Here is a 23,736-nt window from a genome sequence, read left to right as displayed (position 1 = left end):
TGATTGGACAGTGTGACCCGACTCGGGTGCGGAGCGCACCCCATATAGCGAAGTAACTCGGCCACTGACACCCCCCAATGTGTGGTACCTGGGGCGGTCCGCCCCCCCCGAACCGCTATTGGTACGCCCCTGCCGCCGTGTATCCCTCCGTGTATCCCACCGTGTTTCTCTCCCCTTCCGTGCTCCTCCTCCACCCCCTGGAATTGTCAGGATGGAGAGCGGGGTAGGAGCCGGTAAATCTGGCTCCTTACTGCTCCGAATGGACAGAGTCAGTGATCACTGATTCTGTCCATTCACATAACTGAAACATCATAAACTTTGATTACAATGTTTCAGTTTATGAATGAAGAGAAGACGCTGTCGTCTCTCCTTTCATTTTCAGCGCAGATGATGCTGCTGAGAAAGGGACTGGGGAACATGTGTCCCTAGTCCCTTTTTCTGTCTCAAAGGGGAGAGGTCAGAGGTCTGTTAAGACCCCTGATATCTCACCAAAGCCCCCAACAGGGCTGAAAAAATAAATAAAAAAAAAAAGAATAAAAAACCATAAGAATAAAAAAAATTATTGTAGAAATTAAAAAAAGAAAAGAAAAAACACACTGACACAGTCCACCCCCCCCCCTTAAAAAAAAGAAAGCATTATAAATAAAAAAAAATTAAAAAATTTAAAACAAATTGTTAAAGATAAAAAAAAAAACTACTGACACATGTGCCGCTGTCACATGAGATTTAAAAAAAGTATCGGTATTCAGTATCGGCGAGTATTTGAAAAAAAGTATCGGTACTTGTACTCGATCTTAAAAAAGTGGTATCGGGACAACCCTACATATAATTATCTGTAACATTAAAATATGAGATTAAAATTTTGTGATAGAATCTGATATTATTGTTTTTTTCTGTATTGTTCATAATAATATCAGCATTTTTCATTTCTACTTTAACCTGAGTGATTAAACATTTCCATGATATTCCCAGATATTCAGGAAAAGCACAAACAACATCTGACGAAGAAGACTGAGACTCTAGTGGAGCATAGACCCCCAGGAACTACTCTGGAACCACAAACATTCCTCATCAATGAGCGTTATGTGAACCTGGTTGTAGTCTCCACCGATCAGTTCAGGGAACGTCCCCAGAATGAGATAATACAGACTGGGGTAACACATGAGAAATGCTTGAAGGAAACACAAATTGGACTGGAACACATTTCCCCCAACAAGCTGTTCCGATGGAACCCCCAGTCACATTGTGTACCACATGCAGTAATGGTGAGCGGAGTGCCAGGAATAGGGAAGACCACACTGATGCAGAAGTTTGTCTATGACTGGGTGACCGGAAAACTCTACCAGAGATTTGCCTTTCTCTTCTTCTTCAGATTCCGGGACCTTAATAGACTGGGAGAGGTCAGCTTGGAGGCGATGATTCTTCATCAATATCCGTATCTGAAGAGTCAGATTGGAAATATTTTACAAGATCCAGAGAGACTTCTGTTTATATTTGATGGATTAGATGAAGCTATTCACCAAATGGATTTCAGATCAAGTAAACTCTTTGCTTACAGGACAAAATGTGGTGAGATTGTGGTCAGTTTGGTGAGGCAGAGTCTTCTTAAGGGTTGCTCTGTACTGATAACCAGCCGCCCAACCAGACTGGCATCAGTTGATACGACTGTTTTCCAGAGGATAGCTGAGATCATGGGATTTCTCCATGAAGACCGACTGACCTTCTTTAATAATTTCTTTGGAAATGAGGAATTGTCAGGAAAGGCTTTTCATTATGTGCAGGAGAATGACACGATGTACACTTTCTGTTACATCCCATCATACTGCTGGATCATCTGTACAGTGTTATCAATGTGCTTCAGAGCCCAACCAACAATCACTGATCAGCTGATGACATCATTACCCAAAACAGTGACACAACTCTTTGTGACTTTTGTCTCCAACATTCTGGCCAATCACAGCCAGAAAAAAGAAGGTGGTCACACTGCCCCGGAACTACTGACCTCTATTGGGTGGATGGCAGAACATGGAGTCATGAATCACATGATTGTATTTGATGAGCGTCATCTGGAGTCATTCAGTGTGAGAAATGATAATCATCTCTTCTCATCTTTCATGATGGAATCTGGTCAGCCTCCTGATGTGGATTACACCTTCTTACATCTCACTCTTCAGGAGTTTTTTGCTGCTTTAGTCCATTTTATTAACTATAATCTTGAGAGATTACAGGGAACACTTGATAAGGCTGAATCTTACAAAGACGGGCGTGCTGAAATATTCCTCCGTTTCCTCTGCGGTCTCTCAGACTCTTCTACTAGATCCATGTTGAAGTCTCATGTGGGAGAATTGTCTACTCAGGCTGCCAGACATGTCATCACCTGGATCCAGAAGAAAATACCAGAACAAAGATCTGACAAACCCATAAGAGGTGACAGAGATTTTAATGTATTCTACTATCTCTATGAGAGCAGGAATAAGGCTCTGGTGTCACAATGTATTGGATCAAACAAAGTTGACTTGTCTTGTGTCCCCCTCAGTCCTCTGGACTACTCTGTGTTGTCTTTTATTCTTCAATCCTGCAGAGAGACAGAAGTAAACCTACATTCATGTAAAATTCAGAATGAAGGATTGAGGAAACTTATACCGGCTCTACACAACATCAAGAGTTTGAGGTAAGGATGACTAATCACATTTCGGTGTTAAATTGGAATGTTTAGCAATTTTCCAGGTAAATTACTAACTGTTGGTATCGCTTATTTTCTATATGTGGGCCATTATATGTATTTTTTTATATGTATTAGATATACAAATTAGATAACTGCACAAAATGAACAGATAAATATAAGGCAGCATAATCAGATCTATGGGATGTCTGTGTAGCGCTACCCCCAGAGGAGCCGGTGAATGATTTAGGGACCGGCCTACTAAGTTGCCCTGGCAGTGTCTAAGGGTGCAACTGTGAGAAAAGCAACAGTGAGTGGAGGTCCAGACATTCAATAAAGAATTTTCAGTGCTTTATTGTCCAGGCCAAAAACGGCCAACATCAACATACATTAGGAAGGTCAAGGTTGATGAAGGAAGAAATAGAACCATGCGATATCAGGCCTGGATATAGAACTGAGCAATACACTGCTCTGCATTAAACCAACTGTATACACGTCGCCACTCTGCTCGGAGTGGGTAAAGTGCAGCCGGACAGACACCTATGTCAGGCCTGGCAGCCAGAGCGTCACTCTGAATAGTACTGGGAGGAACAGGTCTCTCACACAGACCTGTCTTTAAGACCCCCGCCACGGGCCAATTTCTATAAAGGACTTAAGTAAATAAGGACAGAGAATCCTCCCAGTAGACTTATTTTGCAAATGGTACCCGGATGACAGCAATCATACCTGTCAGTGGTCCGGACACCCGATCCCAAACTTAGATCTTTTCAGTAGGCCTTGGAACCCAGTGAAACACTGGGGTCCCTTCTCTCATCAGGAAGAGATTCGCTGCAAAGTTCAGCTCTGGCCAGGTGGGCCACGCCGGCGGGGTCCATGGATGCGCGTACCCTGAAGTTGGGTACCGCACCTGGAACGGGGACCCCGCGGAATGTTTTCGACACATGACCTCTTTCACAGATATACCCTCCCCCAGCATGCCTCTGATTGGCTGCTGAGAGAAGATCTGTTCCGCCAGAACCCCTCTAGCGCCAGCTGCCGGCCAGGGGTGGTACTGCACTCCCTGACCGCAGTCTGTCCCAGTGGAACTTCCAGAATGACAGAGATCATCAAATTTAAATAAACATTGAACGGGAGCAAGGTAACTCTCCTGTTCCCCACTAAATTAAAGCGTAGTGCCATGCTGAAAGCAAGGGGGCGCTACATACTCCCCCTACTTGAATTGACACTGTCCCCAGTGTCCAAAAGCATTCGAGCCCGAATGCTGACCTGATACCTGCAAAAAAAAAGAAAAGGAGGAAAAGAAGAGAGGACAGATTGCACACATGGTAACAATATTCTTAAAACGGCCTAAGACATACGACATACACAACCCCGCTGACTATCTGCCCATTCTCCGCAGTGATCGACAACAGGTGGGTCCAGAACGGTCCTGCATAGGAAAAAAAAATACAGGGAAAAAAAAAACATACAGGAAATATGATATCTCTCCTATTATTTACAATCTCTAAGGTTTGGACTGAGACTGCACGCTCAAGCCTGAACGCAAAGTCTCCTCCCCCAAAGAACTCTAAGCTAACAAGTGCTGTGAAAGATTACTCTATGCAAGAATCATACAAATAAAACATAACAGTTTTACATTTTAGGATGAACGATGCAGAACGCTGCCCCTAGTGGTCAGCGCGCTGGTACTGCAACAGTCACAAATCCAAAGATGCAAAAAAAATCAGCAGCAAAGGGAAGTGACACAAAAAAAAATTGGAAGGGGAGAAAAAAAACCACAGCTCTTTCTCGTGGTGAAATGTTCTGAAACTGCTATAGGAAAGTTGACCAAGTCCCCACTCTAACTGGCTGAACCCAAACCCTCTCAAGAGTTCTTGCACAATAGTTTTTGTGGTTCTGGAGAAGTAAGGGGCGAAAGGGGAAACTGGGAAAGAGAAAAAAAATGTCAACTGGAGTGGGGCATACTTGTCCGTAACTTCCCTTTTCTCAAATGAATACCCAACTAGGCAGATTGCCTGATTACACACAGGGCCCGATGACTCGAGCATCAGCATCCCAGATGGGACAACATACCCCGGGCTGGAGGAACAGCGAGTCTAGCAAGACAAAAAAAAAACAGTACACGATAGGCTCACCCGCTCCTCATGGCAAACATGGGCCACTGGATATGCCCTGGACAGGGCGCTTCTTTTTCCTTCTTCTACTCCCCGGGAACCGACATCCCCCGAAGCCCTACTGCTCCGGGAATCGGGGCTCAAACAAATGATCAGGGAGGTCGCCACCGTCCGTCTGAGAACCCTTCGACCAAAGATCAAGCTCTGAGGAATCCTCGGCTCCAGAGGGAAGGTAAACCCTGTCTCTGGCTGAAGCAATGACCTCGTCAGACTGAATAAGCTTTCTCAGTCTGTCCCAGTCGATGGGTTGGATAGGTTTCCCTTCAGTGGACACGCATCGAGCAGAGGCCGCGCCAACTGGGACAACCTCACAGGTGGTCTTGGCCTGTATGCAGGCCGTACGGGCCACAAAATCACTTAACGATCCCCTCTCGCCTGACGGGCTTACCTCCTGGGGGCTATAAGTCCAGGCAGCCAGCAGAGGAACCTTTGTGAATGATCCGGCAGCACTCTCATCATCCGGGGCTTTTGGGGCTGCGTTCTCCCCAGCAGGAAATCCTCCAGCTATGCGACCTCCACCTCTGCGGTAACAGCTCCGGAGGACCTGTCCACACGATAATCCCGCGGGGGTCCAGCCACTGGCATAGTGGCGAACAGGGGTGCCCGGCATCGTTGGCACCGGGCAAAGGGCAATAGGTGGACGGCCAGCGCCTCACATCTGGGGCACCGGAGGACCAACATCTCCATCCCCTCGGAGGAAAGGGGGTGGCTGAGAAAGAGGGGGTGAGGTCAGGAAGAGGAGAGGGGGTAAGGTAAGGGATGGGGTGGGGGTGAGAGAGAGGGGGCTGACAGAGGGGGTGGCTCTGAGAGAGGTGGTGGCTGACAGAGAGGGTGGCTGAGAGAAAGGGGGCTGACATAGAGGCTGGCTGAGAAAAAAGGGGGGCTTAGAGAAAGGGGGGATGAGAGAAAGGGGGGTTGACAGAGAGAGGGGGCTGAGAGAAAGAATGGCTGAGAGAAATTGGGAACTAACAGAGAGGGTGGCTGAGAGAAAGGGGGGCTGACAAAGAGGGTGGCTGAGAGAAAGGGGGGCTGACAGTGAGCTGCTGAGAGAAAAGGGGGGTTGACAGAGAGGATGGCTGAGAGAAGGGGGGGCTACTTAGTAGGAACACACGATCTGTCTCCTCTCCCCTGACAGAACCGGGATCTGTGTGTTTACACACACACAGATCCTGATTCTCGCTCTGTCACAAGCGATCGCAGGTGCCCGGCAGTCATTGAGCCCACCAGGCACGCGCATCGGCTCCAGGGACGCGCTTCGGGCACAAGCTGTGGGCATCTTAAAGAGCCGACGTACAGCTACGACGGCTCGCCCAGGGGAGCCATCCAGCCGCAGTATTTTAGGCATCACCTGTAACAAATATGTCATTTTTGGTGAGATACTCCCAATAGGAACACGTCTAAAGGGATGCAGTCCCAGCAGCTTTCTTCATTAGTGCCCTGCAGCTGTCAAAGCTGACTGATAATTATGAAACAACTCCAATTAGGCTCACTTAGCCAAGAGACACAGACAAACACACATGGATTTCTTCAGAATAACAAACAGGTAGGAATCTGCAACAAAGGTTTTTATAATCCTTGCAATGTACAGAGATCACCCAGAGGGGAATGTTTTTTTCTCAACAAAAGTGGAGTTACACTTTAAATTCTGGTATTTATCAAAATAGATGAGATTGTAGGAAGTCATATATGGGGGAATCTGATTATACTTTGATTAGATATAAGAGCCTTATACGTTTTTTTTTCATCTCATATAACATCTGACTTTTTAGTGTCCGATACCTCCCCATTAGTTCCTATGAGTACAGAGCTCTTATCAGCAGAGATAAATAGAATATCAGATAAAAATCATCCTGTCCAATCACTAGCAAAGATGATTCCAGCCTCACACTGTCTGCTGATACCATTCATGCTCCATACACAAGGAGATTATAGCACAATACGAGTCATGTCAGTGGTATTCTGTGCTCATCCTGTGTATGGAGATATCACCTGGATGACAATATTGGGGGGTCTACTCCATTATAAAAAAAATATTTTGAAGTTCTATTTTCTGGAGTTTTATAACGTGATCTCATATAAATGATTCCAATAAAGAGAAATTAGTTTTATTCATGTAGAGAATAGTTACATTCATTTCCGGGGGAGAAATTAATTTTCTTCTGGTAACATTCTTCTCTTCTTCTATAGATTGTCCTCTAATCACCTGACAGATAATTCCTGCCCCCGCCTGGCATCTGGAATAAGAAATAACCAGACACTGAGGACATTGAACCTATCTAAGAACAATCTGGAGGGTCATCATTTCAGGGAACTGATGGAAGCTCTGATAACAAGCCAGGTAGAGAAATTACAGTGAGTATAACAGGACTGACTGAGACAATAATATTCTGGGACAGATTAACATTCAGTTATGTAAATATTAGAGTCTTATCACGCTATGTTATCATCTATAAATTGACTTTTCTATTATATATTCATTGAAAGACACAGTCCAACAACAATCTTGACCACAGGATAATGAGTATATTTGAGGTTTTATTTTATTTTCGTTTTTCATTATGATATTGGCATATTCATCTCTATGCTAGGATGTATGTAACTTTAGAGTCTAAGCAGTTTTGTTTCTGCTGACGTTTAATATCTGTTTTGATTTTTTAGTTTGTAAAAAAAAAACTTTTATTAATAAAAGTCTTGCCCATAGGGTTATAGGACCACCTTCAGGAGCAAGATACTAGGGAGAAATAAACAACACACGGTTTATGGGCAGCCCATACTGATGGCCAAACCTCCCATCTGCTATAGGCAGGTCAATTAGTTAGTTAAAGCAGTACATAAAACAATATCAGAGGGGTGGGAGCTGGGTACTTCAGTGAACTCAGAGAAAGAGATTTTACGGGGAGTAAAAAAAAATGTTTTCCCAAAGCAGTAACCATTGAGGGGAATGTAAGCAGGTTGTTAATGCTGATTTATTGAGTTAGCGGTTGGCCCAGGCTGGGAGAAAAGGTTATGTGTGCTCAATTCCCTGATTTTTTGGTCCCAGGCAACCGACCTATGGTATAAAAAGGAGTAAGGCTGAGGTCCAAAATGCTTTTTTTGGTGACCATTCCTGCTCTTGGCTTGTGTTATTTGAAGATGCAAAAAGAACAATGAATGCATAACATGATACTCCTCATCAAAATCAATGATTTAAAATTTTAAACAACTAAGGGCCAGATTCAGGTACAAATGCGGTGGCGTAGCGTATCGTCTTTACGTTACACTGCCGCAAGTTTTCAGCGCAAGTGCCTGATTCACCAAGCACTTGCGTGTAAACTTTCGGCGGCGTAGCGTAAAGCCGTTCGGTGCAAGCCCGCCTAATTCAAATGGGGCGTGTACCATTTAAATTAGGCACGTTCCCGCGCCGAACGTTCTGTGCATGCTCCGTTTGGAAATTTTCCACCGTGCTTTGCGTGAAATTACGGCACCCCAACGTGTTTGTGAATGGCGACGTGCGTAACGTATTTACGCCAAAAAAAAAAATTTAAATTCGACGCGGGAACGACGGCCATACTTTAACATGGCTAGTAAAGTTAAGCCATGAAAAAGCAGGCTTAACTTTGCGACGGGAAAAAACGACTTGCGACGACGTAATGCACGCGAGTACCTTCGTGGATCGCCGTAAAAGCTAATTTGCATACCCGACGCTGGAAAACGACGCAGCCTAAGATCCGAAGGCGTACGAAGCCGTAAGCCTGTCGGATCTTAGCCAAATGCTGTCGTATCTTGTTTGTGAATCACAAATTAAGATACGACGCGGCAAATTTGAAAATACGCCGGAGTATCAGTAGATACTCTGGCGTATTTCTTCTGTGAATCTGGCCCTAAGAATCAAGCCCAAACATTACAAGAGAAGAATATTCTTAGAACACCTGAAAAAGAAGAAAGGGTGAGAACATGGGAAAATAATGCAAACATTAAAATACACAAATACATACTGTACGTCTCATAAAACTCTTATGCCGTGTACACACGATCGGATTTCCGATTAAATAAAATCTGATGGAATTTTCCGTCGGATTTCCGATGAAGCTGACTTTCATCATTCTTGCCTTTACGACGTGAAAAACGACAACGTGAAAAACAACAAGAAAAATTAGAGCATGTTCTAAATTTTTAATGCCCATTTTTCACGATCGTTTTTAATAACCAAATAAAAAAATTACATTTTTATCGTCATGAAAAATGGTCGTGTGTACGCGGCATTAGGATTGAAAAAAAAAAGAAAGATCGGCCGGGGTTTACTTCCTCTTTAAGCTTGCCTACCCCTGCAGTGTAGAGAATAGTTAAATTTATTCCTGGGGGAGAAATGTATTTTCTTCTGGTAACATTCTTCTCTTCTTCTTCAGATTGGTTGGTAATCACCTGACAGACAGTTCCTGCCCCCACCTGGCATCTGGAATAAGAAATAACCAGACACTGAGAACACTGAACCTGTCTGGGAACAATCTGAAGGGTCCTCATTTCAGGGATCTGATGGAAGCTCTGACAACAAGCCGGATAGAGGAATTACTGTGAGTATGCCAGGACTGACTGAGACAATAATATTCTGGGACCGTTTAACATTCTGCTGTCTAAAGCTGGCCATAGACAGTTTGAGTCACTGCTGAACCGGCCAAGATGTATGATGTATGATGAATGTATGATGAATCTGATTGTACCAGCATGTACCAATATGTTGGAGTTTTAATACAATTTTTGCCAGTGGTTATAGCCACTAGCAATAATTTACAGGCAAGGGTGGCTCCTGGCACCCTCGTGGGAGGCATTCCCTCATCATGACTGACCATGTTGATGGAGAAGCAAGCGATTTTATTTTCTGCAGGAAAGAAAATTGCACAATCTATGGCTGGCTTAAATCTAATGCCGCGTACACACCATCACTTTATGTGATGAAAAAAACGACGTTTTAAATCATGAAATAAAACAACGTTTTTGAAACTTCATTTTCAAAAACGACGTTGCCTCTAGCAAAGCGCAGTTACGTTCAGCACTCTTTTCCATTGAAGCTAGCTTCAGAACATGCTTCTGAGCATGCGCGGGTTTAAAAACGTTGTTTTAAACGTCGTTTTGCCCACACACTATCATTTTAATTGACACAAAAAACGACGTTTTGAAAAACGACACAAAAAATTGAAGCATGCTTCAATTTTTTTTTGTCGTTTTTCACAAGACATAAAACAACGTTTTCCCCCACACACGGTCATTTTAATTGACGTTTTTCAAAACATCGTTTTTTTTCATCACATAAAGTAATGGTGTGTACGCGGCATTAGAATTTTATCGCACTCTGTTATCGTCTACTGTTAAAGGCTCGGTTCACACCTATGCAGTTTGCTTTTGGCCATTTCTGCATTACATTTTGCTGTGTGTTATGTGTTTTTTGCACACGCAATTTCACTGCGATTTTACCGCGATATGCACTTAATGCTTTTTTTGACCAATTTGTTTGTGGCCAGATTAAAAAACGCAAATTGCGGCAAAAACACACTACATGCTTTTCTGCGGCTTCTCCATTGAAGTCTATTTCACCAAAAAAAGAGAAAAAAAGCACCATTTTGTGTTTAAAAAAGTCCCTGACCTTGTACAATCTACTATCAACTATTATGTTTTACTCTTATTGTTGTCATAGTGACTATCTCTTCCTGAGACTTCTATCAGCTGAACTCATCAAACACTTGATATCCACGAATGTGTTTGCATGCAGAACACTGATACCGTACAATGAGATGTGGTAGATTTGATATACAAATGTTTAAGGTGATGAAAAGGAATATTACCTATTCTTAACCACTTGCTTACTGGGCACATATACCCCCTTCCTGCCCAGGCGAAATTTCAGCTTTTGCAACTGCATCACAAATAGTGCTTTATTTTGGTGGTATTTGATCACCTCTGCGGTTTTTATTTTTTGCTCTATATACAAAAAATAGCGACAATTTTGAAAAAGAACACAATATTTTTTACTTTTTGCTATAATAAATAAAAAAATATATTTTCCTCAGTTTAGGCCGATACGTATTCTACATACTACATATTTTTGGGAAAAAAAGAAAAGCAAAAAGCGTATATTGATTGGTTTGCGCAAAAGTTATAGCGCCAACAAAATAGGGGACAGAATTATGAATTTTTTTTATTATTTTTTTTTACTAGTAATGGCGGCGATCTGTGATTTTTTTGGGACTGCGACATTATGGCGGACACATCGGACACATTTTTGGGACCATTCACATTTATACAGCGAACAGTGCTATAGATATGCACTGATTACTATATAAATGTGACTGTCAGGGAAGGGGTTAACACTAGGGGGTGAGGAAGGGGTTAAATGTGTTCCCTACTAGTGATTCTAACTGTGGGGGGAGGGGACTGACTGGGGGAGGTGACCGATCTGTGTCCCTATGTACAAGGGACACAGCATCGGTCTCCTCTCCCTGACAGGACGTGGATCTCTGTTTTTACACACAGAGATCCACATCCTTGTCTGTGTAACGGCCGATCGCTGGTACGTGGAGGACGTCGCGGCCACCAGGCAGCGCATCGGCAACTCAGTGACTCAGCAGCGCTCGCGCGCCCCCCAGTGGCCGGAGGAGCCGAGGACGTCAATAGACGTCCTCCTGCCATTGTAGAGCCACCTTGTGGCCGCCAAAGTTCAATGGCCGGGGCTCCAAGTGGTTAAGCCTTATACACACGATCAGATTTTTGTCCAAAGGGCGTTGGTCAGGAACTTGTATTGCATACAAACGGCAAAGAATTGTCGGTGAAAAAACACGGAACTACGTGTTTTTTCAGCTCTTTAGTGCCACCCTTTGGGCAACTTCTGCTAATGTTGTGTTATGGTGAGCATTAATTCCGAGCTTGCGTGTTTGTACTTTGGAGTTTTGTCCGACTGACTTGTATACACACGCTTGGATAATCTGACAACACACATTTGTTGGCCGACAATTTTAAAGCATTCTATCCCGTCAATTGTCCGATGGAGCGTACAAATGGTCGGATTTTCTGACAATATACTGTCATCACACAATTCCTGTTGGATAATCTGATCTTGTGTACGAGGCTTTAGTCTTCATGTGTGTCCTGAGGGGGAGGATACAATAACTGACATATGAGGAAGGGGAAAATACATTGCAGATAAGGGAAATGAAATACAGAAATTACAAGTAATACCAAAAATGGTCACAAGGTGGCCACATAATCAAAAACCATTAACCCCCGTCCCGCTGACTGTATGCATATATGCGGCCTCATCGAAGTTGTTATTTTTCTGTGATGCAAGTTATTTGCATAACCCTCTTTGTGCTGGGAGTGTCCTGGGCGAATCGCCGTAACCGTACGTCGGCCACATTAAGAGCTGTAGGAGGTGGCCGCGCATGCCCGCGGCGCGACGAAGGAGCCGATGCAAGTGCCGGGCACCCGCAATAACAGACAGATCTCCATTCTGTCACGAGAGAGAAGACTGATCTGCTGTTCATACTGGTTATGAACAGCGATTTGTCTCCTCCTCCAGAAAGTCCCATCCCCCCACAGTTAGATGCACTCCCTAGGACACACATTTAACCCTAAGATGCACCCTAAGATACAACGGCGTAGGAGACTTACGCCGCTCGTATCTTAGCCTAATTTAAGTGTATCTGGTTTCCAGAATACGCTTAAATTTACGACGGCGCAGATTCAGAGTTACTTGTTTCATACCATTGTTACAAATAAATAATTTTTACCAACCACTCTACTTCCACAAGTCAATTGCCTCATTTAAAGTCCCACATTCCTTTCTTATTTACTTGAACCTGGGATGGAGGTACATTTATTTTGCCTCATTTAAAGTCCGAAAACTCCCCCCTCTCAGTGTTTTCTCTGTGAATGGCAAGGAGAGATACATGATATCTCTCTCTGTCCTTGCAGAGAGGAAACAAGTGTGTGTAGAAAAAAAAATAAAAAATAATAAAAATAATTAAAATAAAAAAAAAATTGAAAATGAGCTAGATCAAGGTTTGATCTAGGTCAGTGCCTCAGTTAGTGTTTGGGTCAAATAAGGATGAAAGGTCAAGTTCAGGGTCAAGGGTGAGTATATTTCGAGCAGGATTTGTTTTAAAAGCATTTTTAAATTAGTATCAGTGTCAGTTAGTGTCAGTGGGCCAGATTCTCGTATAATGGCGTATCTATGCGGCGGCGTAACGTATCCGATTTACGTTACGCCGCCGCAACTTACACGGGCAAGTGCTGTATTCTCAAAGCACTTGCTCCGTAAGTTGCGGCGGCGTAGCGTAAATCGGCCGGCGTAAGCCCGCCTAATTCAAATGTGGAAGGGGGGGCGTGGTTTATGTTAAACTACTGTGACCCGACGTGATTGACGTTTTTCACGAACGGCGCATGCGTTGTCCGTGGAAATCTCCCAGTGTGCATTGCTCCTAATACGCCGCAAGGACGTATTGGTTTTGACGTGGACGTAAATTACGTCCAGCCCCATTCACTGACGACTTACGCAAACGACGTAACTTTTTAAATTTCGACGTGGGAACAACGGCCATACTTAACATTGGCTGCGCTTCATATAGCAGGGGCAACTTTACGCCGGGAAAAGCCTAACGTAAACGTCGTAACTTTACTGCGTCGGCCGCGCGTACGTTCGGAATTCGCGTATCTAGCTAATTTGCATACTCAACGGGGAATCCGACGGAAGTGCCACCTAGCTGTCAAAAAAAAATTGCACTTAAGATCCGACGGCGTAAGAGACTTACGCCTGTCGGATCTAATGGATATCTATGCGGAACTGATTCTAAGAATCAGTCGCATAGATACGACGGCTCAGATTAGGACTTACGACGGCGTACATGGCGCTGCGCCATCGTAAGTCCTTTGAGAATCTGGGCCAGTGTGTTTTAGGTAGGCTAAAAAATTGCAAAATTGTGCAATTGAGGCATTTCGATTTGTTTTACGCTTCGGAGTGAAGGGGTTAAATATATAAAAAGTTTTGTTGGACATTAAAGTCCCCACATCTTAGAGGGTATATTCCATATTTACAGTGTCTTGAAAAAGTATTCATACCCCTTGAAATGTTCCAAATTTTGTCATGTTACAACCAAAAACGTAAATGTATTTTATTGGAATTTTATGTGATAGACCAACACAAAGGGCCAGATTCAGGTACATTTGCGGCGGTCTAACGTATCCCATGTACGTTACACCGCCGCAAGTTTTAAGCGCAAGTGCTTGATTCACAAAGCACTTGCCTGTAAACTTGCGGCGGCGTAGCGTAAATGCATCCGGCGCAAGCCCACCTAATTTAAATGGGGCGTGTATCATTTAAATTAGGCGCGTTCCCACGCCGAACGTACTGCGCATGCTCCGTTTTGAAATTTCCCGCCGTGCTTTGCGCGAAATGACGTTGCACCGACGTAATCTTTTGAACAGCGACGTGCGTTATGTCTATTCCTATTCACGGACGACTTAGGCAAAAAAAAAAAGATTTAAAATTCGACGCGGGAACGACGGCCATACTTTAACATGGGCAGTCTAAATCTAAGCCATGAAATAGCAGCCGTAACAATCCGCCTGGAAAAGCCGACTAGCGATGGCGTAAGAGAATGCGACGAACGGGCGTACCTTCGTGGATCGCCGTAAACAGCTAATTAGCATACCCGACGCGGAAAACGACGCAAACTCCACCCAGCGGGCGCCGAAGTATTACACCTACGATCCAAAGGCGTACGAAGCCGTACGCCTGTCGGATCGAAGCCTAAAGCCGTCGTATCTTGGTTTGAGAATTCAAACTAAAGATACGACGCGGCAAATTTGAAAATACGCCAGAGTATCAGTAGATACTCAGGCGTATTTCTACTGTGAATCTGGCCCACAGTGTCACATAATTGTGAAATGGAAGGAAAATTATAAATGGTTTTCAAATTTGTTTTACAAATAACTACCTAAAAAGTATGGTGTGCATTTGTATTTAGCCCTCTTTACTTTGATACCCCTAACTAAAATGGTGGAACTAATTGCCTATAGAAGCCACCTAATTAGTAAATAGGAGTTGAAAGTCTCATGGTTTTGCACCATAATGCATTAAGATGAAAAACCTTCTGTAGCTCCCCCCAAGAGCCCCCTTTTTTCTCACCTAAACCCGATCATTCCAGCGACTAACACAAGCCCAGCAGCTCCAGCCACTGTCTCGGGTCCTCATTTGATAGATTGATAGCAGCAGGAGTCATTGGCTGCTGTCAATCAAATCCAGTGACACAGGAGCCAGGGGTGGGATCGAGTCAATGGACACAGCAGCAGGACTTGGTAGCGCGCCCGCATGGGTGCCCCACGCAGGGCCGTTTGAAGGAATTTAGGGGCCCCATGCAAGAAGCGGGGGAGGGGGTGTTGCTGAGTTTCAAGTTGAGAAGCGGGGGGGGGTGGGTAAGTAGCCAAGAGTAAAAAATGATTCTGCTATAAACCAACCAGATAAGCGGGGGGAGGAAAGAAGCTCGGCCATGCTACAGGCTGCAGCATTTATAGGAAGCGGCGGCGCTCTGCTGGGGCCCCAGGTCAGCTCGGGGCCCCAAGCAGTTGGTTGTTTTGCCTGTCCTGTTCCGACTGGCCTGGCCCCACGGAAAGCGGCTCTCCATGGGGGCACCCGATGAGGAGGAGCCAGGAGTGCTGCTGGCGAGATTTGTGGAGTGCACGACTAATAGTTGTCCTGTGGACAGATTCTCCCACCTGAGCTGTGGATCTCTGCAACTCCTCCACAGTTACCATGGGCCTCTTGGCTGCTTCTCTGATGAATGCTCTCAATGCCCGGCCTGTCAGTTTAGGTGGGCGGCAATGTCTTGGTAGGTTTGCAGTTGTGCCATACTCTTTTTCCATGCTCTAGATTTTAGTTAGGGGTATCAGAGTAAAGGGGGCTGAATACAAATGTACCCCACACTTTTCACATATTTATTTGACAAGCAATCATCATTTTCCTTCCACTTCACAATTATGTGCCACTTTGTGTTGGTCTGTCACATAAAATCCCAATAAAATACATTTACGTTTTTGGTTGTAACATGACAAATTGTGGAAAATTTCAAGAGGTATGAATACTTTTTCAAGGCACTGTAACTACCTGTTTCAAGTTATTACTGTTTTGTTTGCTGCACATTTTTTGAGTAAAATACTCTTTAATTTGCCTTTTTACCATTGTGTCTGTAGTGATACTTGTGTACCAGATGTGTCAGAGGGGCTAAGACTGTTCTTGGGGTTGAGAGGCAAAACATAGAACCTAAAATTAATAAGCTGCTCCTATGGGGGTGGTGCTGCATTACATTCATTCCTGGGGGAGAAATACATTTTCTTCTGGTAACATTCTTTTCTTCTTCTACAGATTGTCCTATAATGACCTTACAGACAATTATTGCCCCCATCTGGCAACTGGAATAAGAAATAACCAGACACTGAGGACACTGAGCCTGTCTAAGAACAATCTGAAGGGTCCTCATTTCAGGGATCTGATGAAAGCTCTGACAACAAGTCGGATAGAGGAATTACTGTGAGTATAACAGTGACATTTATTGACTCTCCAGGACCCATCCCTGGCATCCTGTACAACATACTATATAATTAAAGAAGATTGTAGATGGTCATACACAGGGAATCTGATCTTACTGCAATGAGAAATCGGAGCCTCATACAAATCTTTAATCTGACATGAGCACCTACAACTTAGGCCCCATACACACGAGAGAATTTATCCGCGGATACGGTCCAGCGGACCGTTTCCACGGATAAATCCTCTCAAAGATTTCCGCAGATTTCGATGCGATGGAGTGTACACACCATCGCATTGAAATCCGCGCGGAAATCCTCTGGCGATGACGTGTCGCGCCGTCGCCGCGATTATGACGCGGCGACGGGCGCGACGCTGTCATATAAGGAATTCCACACATGCGTCAAATCATTACGACGCGTGCAGGGAATCCCTTTGGACGAATGGATCCGGTAAGTCTGTACAGACGAGCGGATCCATCCGTTGGAATGGATTCCAGCAGATGGATTTGTTGTGCATCACAGCAAATATCCGATCTGCTGGAATCCATCCCAGAGGAGATTTCTCCGCGGAAACAGATCCGCTGGCGTGTACACACCATAGGATCTATCCGCAGAAACCCATTAGTGTTGGGGATCTCCCCATTGTATTTTCTAGAGTTGTATAAAGCGGGGAAATACATTTTCTTCTGGTAACATTCTTTTCTTCTTCTATAGATTGGATAAGAATCACCTGACAGACAGTTCCTGCCCCCACCTGGCATCTGGAATAAGAAATAACCAGACACTGAGGACACTGAACCTGTCTGTGAACAATCTGGAGGGTGCTCATTTCAGGGATCTGATGGAAGCTCTGACAACAAGCCGGATAGAGGAATTACAGTAAGTATAACAGGACTGACTGAGACAATAATATTCTGGAACAATTTAACATCCAAATCTTGTAAATATTCTGATTCCAATCATCGTGGCTTTTTTCTTCAGAAGACCTCTATGTCTGGTCTGAATGGAGCCGATTCAATTATTGCAGACAGTCTCCATCAGATAGTTGAACTCACCAAACATTTGGTATCCAAAATAATTTTATCACATGCAGAAGGTCCAGGAAAACCATAAGGTGGGGTATATGAAGTGGTATAAAGAAATATTTCCTCCCTCACTATGGCTTGTTCACACCTGTGCAATTTGTGGCATGTTTTTTGTAGTGCAACAAACACACAATGCTCCATTTAACATCTATTTGGGGCCTATTCACGCCTATGCATTTTCCTGCAGTGCATTTTTGGACGCAGGCACTTCTTTTGGTGCATTTTGACCCCATAGACTTCAATGGGAGCGCATGAACATGTTGGTGCATTTTTAGTAGGGTTTTGTGTTTAATAACCAATCTGCATGAAGCATGAGACCGCATCACAAACAAACTTGGAAACATGCTGCAAAAATGCACCAAAACACACAAAGAAGCAAATACGCAAGTGTGAGCCTAGCATTAAAGTGGTTGTAAATCTCAGACATGAAATATGAACAAAGCATTTCCCTCTATAGTGTGTACTTGTCTCACTCCAGAGCACTAAGTGTCATTTCTGTCTGCTGCCTCCTTCCTTTGCTGTCAGCGTGAGTCACTTCTGACAAGTTGATCTTGGTCTCATCTGTCCATAGGATGTTGTTCCAGAACTGTGAAGGCTTTTCTAGATGTTGTTGGGCAAACTCTAATCTGGCCTTCCTGTTTTTGAGGCTCACCAATGGTTTACATCTTGTGGTGAACCCTCTGTATTCACTCTGGTGAAGTCTTCTCTTGATTGTTGACTTTGACACACATACACCTACCTCCTGGAGAGTGTTCTTGATCTGGCCAACTGTTGTGAAGGGTGTTTTCTTCACCAGGGAAAGAATTCTTCAGTCATCCACCACAGTTGGTTTCCATGGTCCTCCGTGTTTTTTGGTGTTGCTGAGATCACCGGTACGTTCTTTCTTTTAAAGGATGTTCCAAACAGTTGATTTGGCCACATCAAATGTTTTTGCTATCTCTCTGATGTTTTTTTTTTTTGTTTTTTCAGCATAATGATGGCTTGCTTCACTGATAGTGACAGCTCTTTGAATCTCATATTGAAAGTTGACAGCAACAGATTCCAAATGCAAATAGCACACTTGAAATGAACACCGGACCTTTTATCTGCTCCGTGTAAATGGGATAATGAGGGAATAACACACACCTGGCCATGGAACAGCTGAGCAGCCAATTGTCCCATTACTTTTGGTCCCTTAAAAAGTGGGAGGCACATATACAAACTGTTGTAATTCCTACACCGTTCACCTGATTTGGATGTAAATTCCCTCAAATTAAAGCTGAAAGTCTGCAGTTACCGCACATCTTGTTTCATTTCAAATCCATTGTGATGGTGTATAGAGCCAAAAATATTAGAATTGTGTTGAAGTCCCAATATTTATGGACCTGACTGTATATAAAAAAACAACAATAATCATCATACATTTCTCTTATTATTGCACCTCAGGGAGTAAAGGAAATTAGAGTGATCTGCTGAGCTCTGATGACCATTTCTATCCTCTCTTCTAGGATCAGGTACAATCACTTGTCAGATGAAACTCAAAACGAACTGAAAAAGCTTGAATCCCTCCGACCAGGACTGAAGGTTATCATATGATGACTTCATAGCTACAGCTGTGAATAATGCAGGAGGAGAGATGAAGAAGCGGCAAAATTAAGGAAGATATTTAATGTATACAATGTGTGGCCTATATGATCTCGCCTCCATACATTGACATTGCTAGACCTGGGAACCACAACTCCCTTCCCCACCTCCACCATCACTGACCTCAGTTAGCTGGATTCACGTAGATGGGCGTAACGTTAGGCAGGCGTAGCGTATTGCATATACGCTACGCCACCGTAAGTTAGAGAGGCAAGTGCTGTAATCACAAAGCACTTGCGTCCTAAGTTACGGCGGCGTAGCATAAATGGATCGGCGTTAGCGCGCCTAATTCAATTGTGGAAGAGGCGGGCGTGTTTTAAGCAAATGATTCGTGACCCGACGTGATTGACGTTTTTTACGAACGGCGCATGCGCCGTCCGTGGACATATCCCAGTGCGCATGCTCCAAAATACGCCGCAAAGACTTATTGGTTTTGACGTGAACGTAAATTACGTCCAGCCCCATTCACGGACGACTTACGCAAACGACGTAACATTTTCAAAATTCGACGCGGGAACGACATCCATACATAACATTGGCTGCGCCATTTTTGGGGGGTATATCTTTAGGCCTGAAAATGCCTTACGTAAACGGCGTATCTTTACTGTGACGGGCAAGCGCACGTTTGTGAATAGGCGTATCTCGCTGATTTACGCATTCTAGGCGTAAATCAGCGTTCACACCCCTAGCGGCCGGCCTAAATAGAAAGCTAAGATACGACGGCGCAGGCCGTCGTATCTTAGCTAGATTTAAGTGTACGACGGCTTAGATTCAGAGTTACGACGGCGTATCTACTGATACGCCGGCTTAACTCTTTCTGAATCTGGCTAATTGTGTCTGTCAAGAGTTGCCTCATAATTATTACCAATTAGCAGCAGTTACGAGTGAAGTGTGGCCAATGGGATCGATCCTTTGTTGTTCTGGAAGGGGTTTGGTCTCTGTTGTGGATTCTGTTTGGTCAATATCAGAACAAACCCTTTACTGGGAAAGGATATAAAAAATGAGAACAGAGAATCAGATTTTTGCGGATTCTGTTATAGCAGTAAAGCTACACGTACTTGGTAAAAAAATAAATCTGTAAAAAATATATTTATAATGTGTATTTTTCTTAGACTATTTAAGTTTTATTTCAATAAAACCTTATTCTTACAAAAGCCTTATTTAACTATTTAATATTTATTGCTTTTACCATACTTCTGTGTGTGCATTGGATGCTGGACTAATAGTTTAACTTGTCTAATAGGAGAGCCCAGCACTGGTTCTGTAGTTGATTAATTGCTGGGCACTGTTTCTACCACTGAGTCCTAGTCCTAGTGAAGGGGTGTATCACCACTACCATAATACAGGATATTTTTTCATGTCCCTCCCTTGTTTTCCCTCTTTGCTGCATTCCCTCACACAGACAGTGGTAATTTTCTACCTGTTTTTTCAGGAGACCACTGTCCTGTGTGGGAACTATTAGGGATATATTTTATTAGCAATTGGGCTTTTTTATGTGGGGGGGGTATCTGTGTATTGTGTGAAGGGTGGGTGCGCTATTTATTTACTCTGACCCTCCTTCGGGATGATCGAGGTTCTTTTCTCATTCTAGTTACCAGTATATGCCAGTCTGTGGGGGGGTGTCCATAAGGGAATTATCTGGGTAGGTCCACCTATCCTTAGGGGACCGATTTTTATGCCTTATATATGTGTGTTCTTTTTGATATTTTTTCAATAAATTTGTAGTTAACTCTTTAGGGTGTGCAGCAGTCTGTTTCTTTTTTATTTTTTATTTTTGTTATACTAGTCTTCCCACTGACACCAATGATGGGGCATTGTTTACTCCCATTGACGTTAGACATTTTCTACTCTCATTGGCCACAGTCTGGCCCCTTCAAAGTCTGAAGGACAGTAAACTGGCCCATTGTTTAGAAAATTAGGAGACCTCTGTTCTAGCAGAATGAAGATCTAGACCAGTGGTCCCTAACCCCGGCTGCAGAGTGATGCCAATCCGTGGCCTCTTATGGGGGAGGGCCGTGTGGCGCGGGGTAGGTGGTGGGTAAGCGAGCCAGCACAACCTGCACTGCCACCCTCCAACCCCCAGAGGGTGCCTGCTCCCCTTCTCCCAGCACCACTACTCCCTCCCCTCTCTGTGGTCACATCAGCGGCACTTGGGAAGAGGAGAAAGAGAAATGAAGAGGAGGGGGAGGAGAAGGGTGTGTGTAAACTTAGACCCTGCTATCAGGTCTATATACATAGCACTGTGGAAAACCAGACATTTGAAACTTTGATTAGCACTCACTCATAACTCTATATGGGTTTTAAGTCCAATTACATTATAATAATTCCTTGACAAATAGTTGGATCGATACATCTTCTATTTTTTCCTACTTAGTTTTTATATACTCACTTAATTTTCTGTGTGTATTTATTAATTATAGGGAACAGTTACCTGCATATTTATTGATTAAATGTGTTGTACTAGGTACTGCAAATGTAACATATATATATATATATTTTTTTTTAATGTATTTCAGTAAATTTCCTTTTTTATTTTCCCCTCCCCCAACTTATGTTCCCCTATTGAAAAATCTCAATAAAAACATTTGACAAGAACGTTTGATTAGCCTTTGCCATACTGACCATTGAAGCCTGTGCCAGGTAGGGGAAAAATGAGAAACATTTGCAATGAGAAACAGAGAAATATCTTCAATTTTTTTCTCTCTAGTATTTGAATTTCATGTCTTTTTATTTAATATATCCAAAGAAGAGAAATCTAATAAAAATTGATGAAATAAATACAATGCACGATTGTGAATAAAATCCCCTAAAAAATAAAAATAAATCTCTTATAAATATACAACACCCCTCAAAAACAGATAATAAAACAAATTACAGCCTTATAAATCACAAAGTTTATACAAAAATCCAAGTATAACAATAATCTAAGTAAAAAACACCTATATAAACATGCTTGGTGCACAATAACAGTGCAATGGTGAATGCACTGACAAATTCCTCTTAAACAAAGTTTAACAGTGTAAAATCTCTCCAAAAATCTCAACATATCCACCACCACACCACGTGATTCCTTCACACATGATAAATCTTCACTCCAAAAGTGCCCTTCACCACTCTTTAGGGAACACACTTACTGTACGTGCCCATCTTTAAATAAGAATAGGCAAACACTGCTTTAGATGTTTTCAACACAGATGGTATCAATTCACTTTAAGGCTCCCTCCTAAGTGCTGCACTCGCTGCCTTTAACATCAAAAATCCCAGCTTGAGCATGTGACTATGAAGAAAAAAACTCCCATAGTGTAATACCATTAGGCTTTATTAACCTCCCTGGCGGTATGATTCTTTCAGAAAAAAGGTGCTGAAAGCGGTACCATTATTTGCAAGGAAATTTGGCGTTTTATATTGTAGGCCTGTAATTTTTAGGAATAACTCACTTAAATCTGACCAAACAAGATTCTAATAGGCATCCCGGGTATGACATTTTTTTAAAAACAAAATTATAAATTATAATATAATAAATAATTATAAATAATTATAACAAATAATAATATAATTATAATAAAAATTATTCAATAATGTAATTAACTCAAAATCACTGAAATTTGCTCAGTTGCAGAATTGTCGCTGTCATTATTTTATTTTTTTATGACGAATTTCCCCACAAATCGCTATCGCACAATTCTGCAAGTGATTATAATTTATTATCGCTGTTTTTTAGCTGATCTAAAACTATTTTTGACATAAAAAGACACTTTTGGTTGCTATGGACAATCTACAGTTTGCAGGGAGAAAGAAATGTTTTTATTATATAAAATAACATGTAGGGCACTGGGCAGACCACTAGGGACAAGGGGGGTGTGTTTTTTTTACATACAGTACTGTAATCTATAAGATTACAGTATACTGTATGTATAGTGTTTGTTTACTTTTTTGAATTTGGCGCCGTTCTCCGTCCCCGTGTGTCGTAACGTTGCAGGGAACGGAGATCGGCGTCACACAGAGGCACTGTGTGAATCGAGCGAGGTCCCGCTCGCTCACACAGCGCGGTGGCATTGCTGGATCCAGGGACAAGGTAAGTAAACAGTGCCTGTGGATCTAGCGAGGCAAGCCCGAGTCTGACTCGGGGTTACCGCTCGCAGCAGGAAAATCTAACCCCGAGTCAGACTCGGGAATACCGCCAGGCAGGTTAAACAAAATTGCCAATAACCTCACAAAAGTAAAAAAAATAACAGTCCACAGAAACTCCCAGCATTAGACTCTACCCCAAAATGTTTTGTGTGAATTGGTTTCTCAATTCTGAAAAGCACACTCAGATATACCCTGCCAGTTATGAAGCATACATGCTGTCTTAACCACCCTACAAGAATTTTCTATTTTAAATGAATGGCTTGTCCATGATTTGCCACTTATTAATTAAGGATGCCAAAAGCACACTCTGCAAAACTCCTTGCTCTGTAGAGACAGGGATTAAAGAGCCCCCTTATGTCACTGAGAACTCTCTGTGTGTATAGCTTCATGAGATTTCCCCCAATAGCAAAGGCCTCTTCAGCCACACACAAAAACATATGGCATTAAAAGATACTTGGTGCTAAGTAAGGGTCAGTTCTCAGGCAAATCTAGAAGACCATTACGTAGCCAC

At 43.1% G+C, this 23,736-nt stretch overlaps 1 protein-coding gene across 1 annotated transcript in view; it reads left to right on the top strand.

Moving 5' to 3' along the window:
* The window catches only part of LOC120920568 (NACHT, LRR and PYD domains-containing protein 3-like), an 85,167-nt gene extending 65,897 nt beyond the window's left edge, over nucleotides 1–19,270 (top strand). The window contains exons 10-14 of the mRNA XM_040332714.1: nucleotides 7,024–7,046; nucleotides 9,245–9,386; nucleotides 16,223–16,387; nucleotides 17,101–17,265; nucleotides 18,959–19,270. Coding sequence (XP_040188648.1) covers nucleotides 7,024–7,046; nucleotides 9,245–9,386; nucleotides 16,223–16,387; nucleotides 17,101–17,265; nucleotides 18,959–19,046 — 583 coding nt within the window. The 3' untranslated portion in view covers nucleotides 19,047–19,270. The remainder of the gene's footprint in view (nucleotides 1–7,023; nucleotides 7,047–9,244; nucleotides 9,387–16,222; nucleotides 16,388–17,100; nucleotides 17,266–18,958) is intronic.
* Nucleotides 19,271–23,736: the final 4,466 nt, after the last annotated feature.

This window comes from Rana temporaria, chromosome 13 (genome assembly GCF_905171775.1).
Source record: "Rana temporaria chromosome 13, aRanTem1.1, whole genome shotgun sequence".
NCBI classification, from domain to species: domain Eukaryota; kingdom Metazoa; phylum Chordata; class Amphibia; order Anura; family Ranidae; genus Rana; species Rana temporaria.
The sequence above is the reverse complement of the archived record's forward strand: the minus strand, read 5'-3'. Positions and strand labels throughout refer to the sequence as shown.